The sequence below is a fragment of the Sebastes fasciatus genome, chromosome 6 (assembly GCF_043250625.1).
Source record: "Sebastes fasciatus isolate fSebFas1 chromosome 6, fSebFas1.pri, whole genome shotgun sequence".
NCBI lineage: Eukaryota > Metazoa > Chordata > Actinopteri > Perciformes > Sebastidae > Sebastes > Sebastes fasciatus.
Window position 1 is genome coordinate 15278708 of NC_133800.1, and position 16024 is coordinate 15294731.

The 16024-nt window shown below is 39.3% G+C and overlaps 2 protein-coding genes across 3 annotated transcripts in view; one reads left to right on the forward strand and one right to left on the reverse strand.

Moving 5' to 3' along the window:
- Window positions 1-607: 607 nt before the first annotated feature.
- On the forward strand, window positions 608-12582 carry LOC141769109 (guanine nucleotide-binding protein subunit alpha-14-like). The gene is made up of 7 exons (XM_074637833.1): window positions 608-885; window positions 7885-8069; window positions 9598-9752; window positions 10711-10839; window positions 10930-11059; window positions 11146-11299; window positions 12244-12582. The coding sequence occupies exons 1-7, from the start codon at window positions 765-767 to the stop codon at window positions 12432-12434; spliced, it is 1065 nt and encodes a 354-aa protein (XP_074493934.1). The 5' UTR covers window positions 608-764; the 3' UTR covers window positions 12435-12582.
- Window positions 12583-13111: 529 nt separating this feature from the next.
- Window positions 13112-16024, reverse strand: part of vps13a (vacuolar protein sorting 13 homolog A) — a 46187-nt gene continuing 43274 nt past the window's right edge. For both annotated transcript variants that reach the window (XM_074637828.1, XM_074637826.1), the window contains 4 exons: window positions 15911-15996; window positions 15482-15605; window positions 15266-15340; window positions 13112-14346 (listed from right to left, as the gene is read on the reverse strand). In XM_074637828.1, coding sequence (XP_074493929.1) covers window positions 14296-14346; window positions 15266-15340; window positions 15482-15605; window positions 15911-15996 — 336 coding nt within the window. In that variant the 3' untranslated portion in view covers window positions 13112-14295. The remainder of the gene's footprint in view (window positions 14347-15265; window positions 15341-15481; window positions 15606-15910; window positions 15997-16024) is intronic.

Here is a 16024-nt window from a genome sequence, read left to right on the forward strand (position 1 = left end):
AGTTTTCCTTCCTGACCCCTAGTGGCCTTTAGGAGACATGGCAGTGTGAGAGGATGCACTGAAGCACTTCCTTTCTCTCTCCCTAAAATGCTGCAGAACTCCGGAGGATGTTTCACAAGCTGAACCTCTTGTAATAAATGGCTGATGTGTACAAATTTACAAAGAATGCTATTTGCAGCTGCAGATCATGTTATCAGTTCCAGTTTTTCCAAGTCAGGCCTATCTATGGCTCCTACTATTCTTGACTCCTTTTCTTTATGTATTTTTTGCAGCTTTCTTTGATTAAAGCAATGTCCCCTACTCTACCATTCATTATTTCCCATGTCACAGTCCTCTCTGTGGGTGTAAAGACAACACAGTCTGCTTGCTGAATATGTTAACTTCCCATTTATACCTCTCTATTTGCAGCCAAGTGCCACGCCCTCCAGAGTCGACAGGATAAAGTTCAAGTTAGTGTCCTCTCGCTTCAGACCAACAGCAGCACTTTATCACACAGGGACAACCACTTTTAGTCCTTCAAAAAAAAGAAAAGATCTCTGGAATTCTCTGTTTTAGCCTCGGAATATTCAATACTTAAAAGTCACCTCCTTATCTTCCTCCTGCTTTTCTCACTTGAGAGGAAGAAGAAGGCATCACTTTTAAAGATGCTCTGCGTCTTTTGCCACTGACTGTGTGAAGTGAGAGAGAGGAGACACTTGTTCAGGTCGCCAGCAGCAGCAGCAGAGGAGCTCATTGGAGAGCTGTGTAGCCGGTCAGAGTGAACGATGCCTGGATGTTGTGTGTCGGCGGAGGAGAAGGAGAACCAGAGGATCAACGAGGAGATCGAGAAGCAGCTGAGGAGAGACAAGAAGGACTCTCGCAGGGAGCTGAAGCTGCTGCTGTTAGGTGAGCATCACCCACCAGGGATCAAACCACCCATACTTAGTGGTCTTTACTCCAGAGTAAGTAACATCCTGGGGTAAATTATAAACTGGAAATATGCTCTTAAGGGGATGAAACTTCATCCTTATCTTTTGTGTGCCTTTTCAGTCATAAAATAATCTCTCAAAACTCTTAAAAATTGTTCCTCTGATGAAATATTTGACTTCCTGACCACACCTGGACATGCAGGTATATCACGGCAGGTGGGACAACAATCAGCAGAACTGTCGACAAAAACTGTATTTTTTTTTTTTTTTTAACAATGTCTTTATTGTTTTTTTTTGTTATACAAACATCAGAATTATTATGCAATATATACAATACAGGATTTACTTTAACAAACATAACATACCCCACACACCCACCTGTTCTCTCTTAACTTTTCCTTTTCTTACAGGGCCAAAATCAATATACAGCTTCACACTATCAATCATACAATTAAACAGTTAAATGGCACCTTTAACAAAATGAAGATACATAAACAGAAAATAAAAATATAGAAAATAAATAAAATAAAAATATTTTCAATAAGAGTCCATTCCCTTCTGAGACAAAACTGTATTTTAATTATAATATAATGCAGGAATAAACAGCCACTGTATATCCATTCTCTGTAATTGAAGATGTTTGATGGGTTGGTTGGATGGATTGGTGACTGTGCATCATGAGGAGGCACATGTTTCATATCTATCTGTTCTCTACATTTCCTTTCCCCCTCATTCCTCTCTCTCTCTGGTGTCCGGATGTGGTGCAGTGCACACTGGCTACTAGTTTCCCCTGAACATCCAGGGTGTGAGCAGCTGTGTGCCATTGTGTGCCATTCATTTTACACACCACAGAGAGCTTTGTAGCTTGATTAATTTAGTCTATTGGACTCATAAATACTGACATCAGTCACATGCAGAGAGAGATTTGACAGTTGTAAGATGATATTGTGTTTTGACGTTGGCATATTTCCAGTCATAAATGTCTACAGAAACCGAAACTGACGCATTGGTTTCCAGCCAAATTCCCCCAGAGAGCTGTGCGTTGGAGGATTCCTATATTTTGCTCCATGATGAACTGGAGACTTGTGGGTGTTTTATTTCCCTCCGGTCCTATCTGAGCATTTTTAGGAAATCGGATTAAAGAAAAAAATAATGATGGGCCAATATGAATGTGATGTCCATTATTATTAGTAGAGCTGACAGACAGTGTGGGTAAACCTAAGTGGACTTTTCAGAGGGAGTTGTCCATGCTTCATGGTTGTGAAGCTTCTGATGCTTATAAAAGTCTTTCACTTGTCCTGTCATAGTGAAGGAAGGGCAGCTTACATCCTGGTAATAGTTGATCAAGGACACTTCAACAGGTCTGATGCTGTTTGAGAAAGGGCTTAAGGCTTGAAACCAGTTTTGTTTCCTTCATTCTGTGTTGTATGTTCACTTGTGTAGCTTTGGGAACACTTGACAGATCAGAGAGGTGTCACCAAAGGTCATCCATGACTCTATCAGTCTGGAGACGACCTGTTTTACTGCAGCAGTGTGTGAGCACTTCAGGGACACGAGCCACCGTCGAGGCCTCGGTCAGTGGTGTGTTAGAAAGCCATAACTAGCTGCTGCGGGCGCGCCACATGCAAAGCTGATATGCAAATCCAGTCCTGAGCAGGACATGAGCCACACACAGGTTTGCCTGCACTGCTGTCTGAGAAAGGGCTGGACCCAATTTATTTAGACTCCCATTTCATTTGCTTTGAAAATTATTTTCTCTGCTCGCTGAACAAACGGTATCTGACCCTCGAATCTTTGATGGGATAAAATCTTAAAAAGGTGTCAAGCTTTAACATTCAGCATTATGTAGATTGCGGTACAGTGCATGCTGTTTCAGTTCACTGCTGCCCAGGACGTCACTGTAAGTTACTGTAAGAGCTCCTGGGAAGTTATGAGAATGTATGTGGAGTCAGTGGGCTGGTGAAATGGATGAACAGAGGCTTAACTCTTCAACTAGTTCAGAATGCAGCAGCTAGGCTTCTTAGTGGTTTCATCACATCACCCCAACTATGGCTCCTCTCCATCAGCTCCCTGTTCCATTTATAGGCCTAGTTGATTTTAATGTTGACCCCATATGAGCCAGCCCACAGTCTCAGATGCTCAGGTGGAGACCTTCTGGCTGTTCCAGAGTCGAGGCTTTAATCTAAAGGTGCTTTTGCCATCAGGGCCCCTCGGCTTTGGAACGACCTGCTTGAGGAGATAACGCTTAACTCACTTCTTAAAACCCATTTTTATAGACATGCTTTTATGTGACGTCATCTTTTTATTCCTTTTATTGTCTTGTTATTGCTTTTATTCTTTTTATTTTGTTATTTATCATTTTGTTTAGCCTTACGGTTTGGCTTTCTTTTGTTACATTGTCTCCTGAGCATCCTGCTTTTGCTTTGTCTGTCAAAGCACTTTGCAAACTCTGTTTTTAAAGGTACTATATAAATAAAGTTGTTATTATTAGTAGTAGTATTATTAATAATATTAACTGTCTGATGAGCAGGACAACTCAGTCATCAAAGCTCACTATTAAGTGTGACTTTTGAAACATTTTTGACATTGAAAACACTGTTTTGCAGAACTTGAACTGATTGCGATCATGGTTAGTAATACAATAACTCCGTCTAAAATATACAATATGCATTATCTCTTTGTATTTTACCCTTTCCAGGTAACTCAAAGTGTTATAAACAATTAGATGACAAAAGTATCAAGCAATCTATAATCTTCGACATGTGGGAAGTACTGTAACAATAACATGTATTTGCCTGATCAGAGTGACTCAGAGGTCTCAGTGGGTTTCATTAGGATGGTCACAGTCAGGCCACTAGAGAGGACGAGTGGGAGTGAAGCAGAATGAAACATGCTGCCTCTTCTGTCCATTCAGTCACCAGAGTTGACAATCAGTAGGACAATGCACACATGTCAACACCACTCTATACAGTACAGTTATACAAGTATTGGTCACTTGGTTCAGCTGCATTTCCTCTGCACCTGGACATCATTAGACAAACAGTGAAAGCAACATAAAAGAAAAAAAAAATTCAATCATTTGTACAGACTACCAACCATGTACGCATTTACATTTGTAGTATTGATAATAAATATTAACAAACTAAAACTCATGCAAGTAGAAAACACACAAAGAGTATAGACAACAAGAAAGGAATGAAGAGGAAAACAAAATAAATTGACAAAGCATGGGGAAACAAGAATAAAGTGGATTGAGATTTGTGAAATATTAATTTCTTGTTCGCAACCTCTCTAGTTTAGCATTATTAATATTATGCAACTGTTTTCATGTTTTTATTGTGCCTGAGAAGAAATATCCTGAAACAGCTGAGAAACAGTAAAATGGAACATAAATGTATGACATATTTGCTAAATCGCAACCATGCCGAACGAGTACACTGAAAAAAGGATGTATATAATTCTAATAATTGGCATATATTAGGGGTTGTTTTTGTGTGATGGCTGCCACACAGTTCAAAATTTGTTGTAGTTTAGTGACTTCTTCTTTTGTGCCCTACATCCCCTCCAAAGCCTCACCTGCCATGTTAGTTTAACTTCAGCGGTCAGAGTGTGACAGGTGATAGTAGTTCTTATCTCGGCGACATTAACACCACATTCATTCACAGAGCTCGCGTCGCGTTACGGGAAATACTGTATGTGTAGGTGTGAGGAGGTGTTTGTGGTCAATTCTGTATGTGTGTCATGTCTACTGACTGTGTGAGTATGTGTGTGTGGGTGTGGGTTGAGATCAACATTCATCGCCCACAGGGGAACTGTAAATCACCACACTGCACCACTTTGACATACCCACACATTTACATGCACAAAGACACACATGTAGGCAAGAACACATTCATGTAAAGAAACAAAAATGCATGTAAAATAATTAAGCAATGCTTTTTCAGCAACTACATTATCTTACTCAGAGAATCACCCAAGCCACGATGTCTCTGATCACAGATTGTCAGCCTCGACAACAAGCAACAGTTTATGCAGTCTGAGTAGTAGCATACTGCCCATGACAAATAAAATGATCTTCATGTGTCATATCAGTGGAGTGTCCCTTTAAGTATTTCAAATGTTTATTTAATTTAAACAGTATTCCATCTGCAAGTCATACAGGAATCAATTTGTAAGTTTTTTAATTAATTTTAAATTTATTGGAGCTACTTGTGTCCACTAAGGGAGAACTTTCAGAGGAAAAAGATATTTACTGATATCAATATTCATTCATCAGGTAAAAAGGAGCGGCATGCAAAGAGCTTAGTTTAGAAATGGTTGCTTGTTGTACACACTTTTGTGTCTGTATGACTGTCTTCTGTATGACTTTTTACTGCATAAGTGAGTTGATTAATCAATTGTCAACCCCTTTTTATTCCACCCTCTTTTTGTTAGAGTGGTAGGGTTGGGGGACAGTAGATGTCACATAGAAGTGGTGTACGTCATCTGAAAGCTGGGAACCTGAAGATGAATTTGAGGTGCAGCTCAGCACTGTGTGTCAAGTTGTTCTAGTCATAAATAAGAAATAAAAATGAATTAATAAATTAATTCATCAATTATAATAAATTGTGAAAGTGTAACAGAGCATAGAACATGATGATATAAGTTTGTGATGTCCATTCCCATGCTCACTTATGTCTCGCAATTTTGGAGTTGATACCATTTGTTACAAAGATTTAGTACTAAATTTAACAATTTTTTACCATTCGAGAATTGATAAAAATTATCAATAATCCTTCCAAAATACCACATTAACACACCAAGACCTTGAGGAACACCATAGGAAAAAGTCATGCTGTGATTTGGGCATAAAACTTTTGACATATGGAGATTTCTGCAAGAATTGTATTTTTCAGTGATTGGATGGCGAGCACTTCTGTTCTGGAAACTGCTCAGAAACCCCCTTATTGTCAATATACCTAGGAAAGCCATCCATCCTCTGAATGCTCTAGGTCTCTAGTTTGTGGCTGTAAAGTTTCATGAGGCTGTGATTATCCTAGAGGTCACAACACGTCATTTTATACAGTTTGGTCAAATTTTAAAAAATGGTTTCACTACAATGAAATGGCTACTATGAGGACTAACATCATCACCCATGAATACAATTGGACTAACTGGATCCACAAGAGTCTCAGCTTTACAGTGATACGGTGATTTATGTAATTCCAAGACTGTTTAGGGACCCCGGAGTGCAGAAATATTCAAATACATCATACACTGCATGTGATTATCATAAAGTGGGCATGTCTGTAAAGAGGAGACTCATGGGTACCCATAGAAACCATTTTCATTCACATATCTTGAGGTCAGAGGTCAAGGGATCCCTTTGAAAATCACCATGCCAGTTTTTCCTCCCCAAAATGTAGACAAGCTAGCATGACATGACTGGTACCAATGGATTTCTTCACTTTTCTTCTTCGCTCTAGCTTGAAAACTCACCCCGCAACAACCTCTGAAAGAATAGCGGCAGGGCCCGCCGGCAGGCTGTCAGAGTTTTAAGGGGTTAATCATCCAATTATTGAATAATCAATCATGATATTAACATACAGAGGAATAATAGAGTCCATGCAGATCTTTTCTGTTTGGATACTAATGAACAGCGCAGATCTGCTCCAAAAAAAAGAAACAAAAAGAAAAGTCTGATGTGAGAGTCTTTGAAATAACTACATCAAATATCACATTAAAGACATGCCACAATAAGAATAACATGAATCCTACTGGAGACCTGAACACCAGGGTGCATACAGTGATGAAAGAGGGGGGCCTCTGAGCTCATTTTAAGGCGACTCTCGCTCTGAACAAGTAAAACACAGCAGACGTTCAGGATCATGATTTGCCTCCGTCTCCGTGTTTACCTGCATGTCTTGCCCAAACCCCCCCATCTCCAAGAAACTTGACTTGTAAAGAAGGTGCATTCAAATGCAGACGATTTGTCTAAGCCTTTTTTGCTAAGATGTAAAGACTCAAGTATTCATGATGCCATGCAAAACAGCCAGGAAACGAGAACACTGCTAGCACCACTCAAAGTGATGACAGCTTTAACACACTCTCTGGCAGGCAGGGATACAGACAGACGCAGGTGTATAGTCTCACACACACACACACACACACACACACACACACACACACACACACACACACACACACACACACACACACACACACACACACACACACACACACACACACACACACACACACACACACACACACACACACACACACACACACACACACACACAAGCACACATGGCAACTTTCAATACTCAGGTCTGGTAACAAACACACATTTGTTAAACAAATAGATTCAGCATCATGTGGTCTGAATGAGAAAATTAGGAGCGCGTGCTGTAAACTGTAGAGGAACGTGACAGACAGAGACTGTGTGTGTGTGTTGTGTGTTAAACTAGGACAGATAACGCATTTAGACCTTTTAAGTAGAGTGTGTGTCTGTTTGTTTGACTGTCAGACACCGCTCTATTGCACATACAGTAGGGCTGGACGATACGGACAAAATCTTCTATCACAATATAGGTCATTTCATATCTCGATAACGATATATATCATAATATAGAAGGTTTTCTGGTAATTCCATAAATAAATAGTCCACATGGTGAAGATATTATTATACTCCTGAATTATATACTTGACAAATCAAAAGTATTTTCTCATTTTAAGAACTTGTGCAAAAACAGTTTTATGTGAAATTATAGAGAAAAAATAAATAAATATAGGCCTAGCCTATATCAATATAGAAACCATATAGACATTTTTATACCATTTTGATACATACATATCAAAATATTGCTCAGCCGTAATTGCACTTTGATATGTTTGAACACAAAGAAGACTACACTATAGTATTTACCTCAACTTGACTCTGCACAGAAACAGTCAGATAAGTGTGGAAAGATTTAACCCTCACTGTATCCAACAGGAACTGGAGAGAGTGGAAAGAGTACCTTCATCAAACAGATGAGGATCATCCATGGAGGAGGATACACAGATGAGGACAAGAGGTGCTATGCCAAACTGGTCTACCAGAACATCTTCACCTCCATGCAGGCCATGACCAGAGCCATGGAGACTTTTAGTATAGCCTTCTCTAATCCCCAGAACCAGGTACTGAGTCAAACTGGCTCTGCTCCTTTTGCTATCAGTGAAAACTACTCTGGTGTCACTAGTGCACAGTCCACATGTTGAGTAGTCATAGTAGGAAAAGCACAAGTGTTACTAATAACACTAACGATGGCTCTGCTCTACTGCATCTGCAAGATTTCACAGACCGGAGGAAAACAACCAATCAGAGCTGATCTGGAGTCTGCCGTCCAGCTGCCGTCTCTGAGCAGCTGTCAATCACTCGCGAACTCCGACCAAACGGTCAAACTAGGCAGCGCTGATCAAATATGAATCAATATTCTGTTACTGTAATGCCTATTTCTCATCTCAAATGTTTTCAGAAACATCTTTTAGTGTAGTGTTTTGCTGTAAAATGAGAAAGTTTGTGACCCGGCAGCCATGTTGAGATCAGTTGAGGAAATATCAAGCACCGCCCACCAGCCAGAGCACAGCCAATAGGAACGCTCTCTCTCTGAAATGACCTGTGATTGGCCAAAGTCTCCCGTCACAGGCTAGATTTTATAAAGCCTGAAAACAGAGACATGAGCAGGTGCAGAAGCCTAGTTTTCTCCCAGAACACTTGAATTAAAATATAGGCCTATATAAAAAAAGTAAGATCACACAAGTTACAGCAAACTGAGAATCTAAAACAAAGTAGTGTAAGTTCAATTATCGGGCTTTATAGCTAACAGAGATGCCAACAGCTTTTAAAACAGTCAGTAAAGTATATAGAGGTAAAGTGACAGTATAATGGTAAAGTGTCAAGAGCTCACAAGTTCAAAAGTGTTATGGTCTGTGGTATGAAGCGGTCGCTGAGCCTGGTGGTGCGGAACAGGATGCTGAAAATAAATCTGACTCATTAAACACCATAGCATCCGACCAGTTTAAAAAAGAAAAAAATGGAATAAATGAACGTGAACTGTTAATCTTGTGGGACTGTGAACTTTGAGCTAGGTCTAGTGAAGTGTGAACTTGCACAACACTGCCAGGAGCAGCTAAATGGAATACAGCATCATTAATTTCATTATTTACACCCGTGCTTGAAAAAGGCCTTTTGTGTCCTTTTTTTTTTTTTTTAGCACAAACTCAGCTATAAGTCTGACTAATCATTTGGTAAATTTAAGAAAGTATGAAGTGGGACATGTGGGATGAACCTAGAACTGACCCCAATACTTTGAAGCTTCGAAGCTTCAACCGTTGCCATGACAATCGACCTCCAAATCAATATTCAAATGCTTTGTTTTTTTGTATTATACAAGTATGTAATAATAATGTATAAATCCCAGGAAATCAGGAATAATCCCACAGCATTATTCATATTCAACATTAATTATTATTAGTTATTCTCAGACGTATATCGCTGTTTGTTGTGTGTAGAGGTGCGTGTGTGTGCAGTAATGCAGCAGCAGCACTATCCCGGGCACGGAAACGGGGGAGATGGAGACAGACAGACAGAAGAACATGTCAGCCTGCAAAAATTGGTATTCAGGACCGTTTTTAATTGTCTCCCTGTTTGTCTGTGTGTCCATAGAGCCTTGCAAACTCAGTTCTGGAGGTGGAGGTGGATAAGGTGGAGGAGTTTGAGCAAAGCCTCGCGGTGGCCATCAAGAGTCTGTGGGACGACGCAGGGGTACAGGAGTGCTACGACCGACGCAGAGAATACCAGCTGTCCGACTCCACCAAATAGTGAGCTCTAGATATACATACTTGTAACTTGATTCTACACTCTTCAGCTCTGCCAAATAGTTACCACAGATATTACAGAGGGTAGACAAAATAAGAAGAACAAGTTAACTCCACAGATTAAGGTTTATGAATATTAAACAGGTCAGTTCAACACCTCTCTGACAGTCTCCATCAATGTATTATGCTTCAAATATTATACTGTAAGTGTTTGTTGCAAGGTTTGCATGGCATTATAATAGGCAGGGCAGAAGCTACACTGAGGTTATGTGCTCAGTATTGTGTACTTGAGGTTTTTAGCAACCTGCAGGGAATTTACCTTCAATTCAAAAGTACATATGGTGTGTATTTATAATGCCGATTCCTGCGTTTTCAGGTTCAGAATATTCAAATCGGACTCCTTTTAGTCCAACATAAATAAGGAAAGAAATAGATGATTTGGTATTTCCCCACCAGATGTTTTTCCTGGTAGTGGGGAGAAGGTTTTGAGCATCTAGACTTAATGTTGGGAGATAAAATGTATAAAATCCTTCCTCTGTATCTTGCTGTGTCAATCCTGTAATGAGCACAGGAGGTGAGTGACCAAGAATTAGCATTAATAAAGATCCTGTTGTTTTTGTGAAGCGACTGATGATCCAGATAAAAAGAGAAAAGAAAAGCAGCTGTTTTTAGCTTGTGGTTGCTATTTTAAGCCATGCAAATGCAGCGTGTACTAAAACACACTCAATTTGTAAAGGTTTCAATTTCCCCTCTAAGTCTCACCAACCAACAGTCACAAATTCAGTCAATACTTAGGTGACGATGCACAGATAACTACATGCAATCTACATGTGTGTGCATTCGCTGTGATATTTACTCTTATGATCACATCAATCTTTCTACCTATTTTAATAGACACAACATTCCCCCAATTCTGTTATTTTCCTTCATATTTCCTTTCATTTTCTCCTCCTTTTTTCAGCTATCTCACCCAGCTGGATCGGATTTCTGAACCCTCTTATTTACCTGACCTGCAGGATATCCTCAGAGTCCGAGTGCCAACCACGGGCATCATCGAATACCCCTTTGACATGGAGAATGTCATCTTCAGGTGAGATATGTAACAGGTAATAGCTTAAGTATGTTGCATTGGAACAGGAGGCATGATAGGTGACGTTGCGTTCCTTTTCTGTTATGGCAGGATGGTGGACGTGGGGGGTCAGAGGTCAGAGAGGAGGAAGTGGATCCACTGCTTTGAGAACGTCACCTCCATCATCTTCCTGGTGGCGCTCAGCGAGTACGACCAGGTCCTGGCTGAGTGCGACAACGAGGTGAGGATTATCGAATCAAGTTCCAGACTTTGACCCTTTTTGAAACGCGTCTTCATTGTTGCCTCTTTCTTTACGTTGCATTTCAGAACCGTATGGAGGAGAGCAAGGCCCTGTTCAAAACCATCATAACCTACCCCTGGTTCCAGCGCTCCTCTGTCATTCTCTTCCTCAACAAGACTGATATCCTCAAGGAAAAGATCCTGCACTCCCATGTAGCCGATTACTTCCCTGAATTCACAGGTTAGTTAGTAGTTAGTTAGTGCTTATGATCTACAATTCATCTGTCACTTTACTGGGAACACCTATCGCTCAAACTAATGCAGTCTAATACAACTATCCTGCATACTGACAGGCATTTCTATTATTTTGTCCACCCCAATTATTTCAGTGAGGGCAGGCTAAGTAAATAACACCTCTCTGTAGAATGCAGTACAACTCAACTGCACCATCCGAAGCTGAATCCACACAAAACTGATTATGACCTTCATGATGATTTATTGCAGCACTGTTATATTAGACTGCATTAGTTTTAGCTAGCTGTACCTGATATAGTGGTGACTGAGTAGTATGTGGCACACAAAACATTGAAATGTGTATTCAAAGATCAGCAACCTTCCAACACACCAAGATACACTGAGAATCATCGTGTAGACCAGTGGTGATTTGTCTGCTCTGAGGTTGTCAGAATCACATTTGCTCATGTTTAACTAAAATCTCAAATAACACACTTACTGGATAATGTATACATTTATAAGTCTGTATATAAAACTATTTAAAAAGATGTATTGTTTTTTGCTATTTAGCAAAATCTAATGAAATAATCTGCTTCAATCCATATTTGTTGGCGTTTAGCCTTTCAAAAACAACATTTTCACTGCAGTCAAAAACCTGTTTACTCTCCCGCTTGATGCACACAAAGTGAGGCCTCTAGTAGCAATCAACAACAACACCGCAGCTTTTCTTAGATACAAGTAGGGGGGGCTTCAAGGAAAATAGACTGGGAACCACTGAACCAGACCAGCATGCCTTTTACATTCGTCACATTTCTTCTCTCATCAAAATTTGTAAATCTTTAGAGAACGGGCTTGAATATATTTTTTTTAAATCTTAAACAATTAACACAAATTGTTTCAATGTTTAATTTCCTGAAAACATATTGAAATAATATCAACCCTGAATTGCAGGACCTCAGCAGGACACGGCAGCAGCTCAAGAGTTCATCCTGAAAATGTACCAAGAACAAAATCCGGACAAGGACAAGACGATGTATCCTCACTTTACCTGCGCCACGGACACAGAAAACATCCGCTTCGTCTTCGTGGCCGTCAAAGACACCATCCTCAGACACAACCTGAAGGAATTCAATCTGGTGTGAAGAGGAGCAGGAGGACAGACATGAGGAGAGCCAAGATGGGAGAATTACATAAAACAAAACTTTACAGTGTCTTGGCTGTCTAAACAGAGAACAATTAGATCCACTGGAAAGATTCATGGGCTCTTTAATGCAAAGGTTTCAATATGTTCCTCTTTTGTGCCTGTAAAAATCCAGCCAGAGTGAATATGAACATGTAACAAACTGTTTCTGTAGGTTATTGTGTGTTTTGTAGTTTCCATTCCAGCCTTTGACGAAATGTGCTGTAAGATAATGATACTTTGCAGTAGAGGTAATAATGTGAACATTAGTGTGAAGTAATATCATTGACCTATTGTGTGGGCTATTTACGGTATATTATTGCTTTTAAAAATGCAATATTAACAGAAGTAAGATCCAAGTATGCAATTTCTGCTCATGCAATTAGTCCTGAGTTTAGTGATTTAATATTGTGTAGGATTTTGAGCCACCTGTGTAAACAAGTGCCTTATTCACTCAGGACAGTCAGCACAAACTCTGAGTTTGTTTAGATGTAAATAATCCAAGTTGTGCTTTGGAGAACTCTACTCAACTGTTTCTTCTCAGGAGAAATTATATTTATGGTAATTTTCAATAAACAATTATAGTTACTTACAATGTGTGTGCTTGAGATTTTCTGGGTACAAGAGATACATTTGAAACACGTTTTATTTTATTTATTTTAAAACAGTGGGGCAAAAAAAAAATGAAGCCACTGCAGTGAACACTTTGCTCATAAATGACAAACATTAATGGCAGCAGAAATATTTAGTCGTATTAAACTGCGATGCACCCCAAACCAAAAGCAAACCCTTAAAATGTACATCAGAGTAAACAGCAGCGGTTAATAATTAGCATTCATTTTCTTTTTAAATATAGTTTTCTCTGCATCAACAGATTTGGCATTGCATATGTGTGGTATAAAAACATAAAAATCACAAAATTACAATCTGTAACGCCATAATACAGACTATTGTGTTAAAATGGATATATACAGATGGGATACTATATTAAATCAATATACAGCTGATAGTACGGTATAAAAATAGCATGCGGCTCTAAATCACACACTGAACAGTCTTCTTCTTGCAGAGATGTATAAAAAAGAGGAACAATAGAGAGTAAAAGAAAACAGCACATTGTGAATTATTGTGTTATTATAGAGCCATACTCAAAATTTAAATTAGTTTCCCTTTTATATAATCCATAAAATGAACAGTGTACAACATTAAATGTGCTACAACAGCTACAGATGATTTGGCCTCAATGTTATTCAAGCTGTTTTCTACCACGTCTCTTACTAGCTGTTGCACGGTAACAGTGTAGCTTCTACAGACGAGCACAACTTGAAATATGTTCAATAAAACGGAATGAAATTAATGTGTTTTGATTGAGTATGGCAAACTAAAGGCCGAGGTAATCCTCCCAGCATTTCAGACTCTAGCATTTTGTGGTGAGACGTATTTGTAAACTCAAGACTTTGCGTTAGTTTTCCTAAAAGAAATCCTTAAAAATCAGTAGTGTGTGTGTGTGTGAGAGGATGAGTGCAGAGTGAAGACAGTGAGATGACGTTTGGTTCAGTGCATTCTGAGCTCCTGTGGTAAATTAATGGAAGTCAGCTGTCCATTTCTAGCACTTTTGTAAGCATGCACACATACATACACTGTCAGTCTTTCACCCCCGACGCACACTAACAGTCAACATACAGCATCGCTTACCACAACTCACACATGGAGGTAAACAGAAGTAGCATGCAGTAAAGAACAAAGGCACTGACGCACACAGACTTTGTGTGTTTTCTTTTCTTATCTTTTTTTTTTTATAATTTCTTGTTCTTCTTGATGAGTCAGATTTTGGGTAAACTCTCTCTTGCATCGTCCAATCTGGCAAGAACCCACTGAAAATAAATAAGAACCAAAGTTAGAACAATCATTTTTGTACAATCATTTACTGTAACCGCAGGTCGGACACATACAGTAACTTTGGCCTGGCTGACACAAGGAAACATGAGTTTGAGTAAAAAAAAGTGAGATGATATGTAGACCGTTTCAATGGAATTGCATTGCTAGGCAACAGTTTGGGTCCATGTTTACTTCCTGTCAGCTGATGTCATCCACATAGGCTTCGTCCGAAATCACATACTATGCACTACATACATACCCAATATGTGTACTATCGTTTAACATACTTTTGTGTGAATAAACAGTAGTATTTTCAGACGCACTGAGCATTGATTTACGTCGTCACTTCCTGAGAGCCTCCTTGCTGGTTGGAGACGTGTAACCATGGCAACCAGTGCCAACCTCATGTGACCAAAACGACAATTTGTGAATCAAAGTCTGAACTAATTAAAAAAATTATATTACGCTTAGTAAAGTGAATCTTTACACTTTAATTGAAGCGTTATTGATGTTACCGAGCTGTCTGTTATGAAAGCTATCGTCACTACCGCATTGCATTGTGGGATATGTATGCCGCCGTAGTGCCCAGCGTTTGCATACTGTAATATTTCACCGGAAATAGTATGCAATTCATGTACTATTGATTTCATAAAAAGGTTTCGGACATACCAAAATATCTCACATACTGTTTTAGTGTACTAAATAGCATGTTGGTGTGGAATTTCGGACGCAACCTGACTCTGCAACAGGAAATAAACTGAGACACATTTGGAATGTTTACGTTTGCAACTGTGAAATGGTCTATAGGCAGCAGATAACAGTCAGGCATTTCTTAAACTATATTAACAATAAAAAATTGATCTATATATAAAATATGTAAATAGGAGCATCTTAAAGTCCAAATGGTCGACTCACCTTGGCTATCTCAGGAGTTTGGAAGTTTATGATCTTCCCAAACTCCTTGGCATGGAAGACCGACTTCACTCTCTCCTGCAGAACACAAGACAACACATTTAATGCAATAATCTGCTAAAAAATGGTTTAAAATCTGCTATAAATCTGTAAAAACACAAGTCTTCTAAGGGGAGAAAGTAAGCTTCTAATTGGATTTCAATTCTAAGAGTTTTGTACCCTGGCATCAATGCGAAGTCGGTGGTCCTCTACGATCATCGGATCCTTGGTGAACTCTTCAAACAGATACTGCCATTCACAGGTCAGCTGGCCAAATGTGCCTTTGGTCACAAAAAATATTCCCCTGGAAAAGAAACCACATGAAGAGGGTTAGACAAAGCAACGAATATCTCCTTTGAGGACTAAAGGATACAGTATACTGTTTGAGTGATGTATTTTAGCAGCTTGTAATAAAGAGCACATAAATCTTATATACCATTTACAAAAACACAGTAAGGTTTACACCGGATTAAAAACATACAGTAAAGCTCATCTGGGAACACGATAGGAAAACAAAATGTAATGTGCATCTCAAACATAACTCGAATGTTAGAAAGCAGCTGAGAAGTTGTTTTCTAACTCAATCAGATGCCAGAAACAAACACTCACCTCTTGGTGATCATGAGGAGGTCGGACTCATTGACCTTGGCATGAGCAAAGTATCTGTACTTTGCAAAACGTCCGTTCTCGATTTTCTGTAGAAAGAGAGAAAGAAAGTGAGTG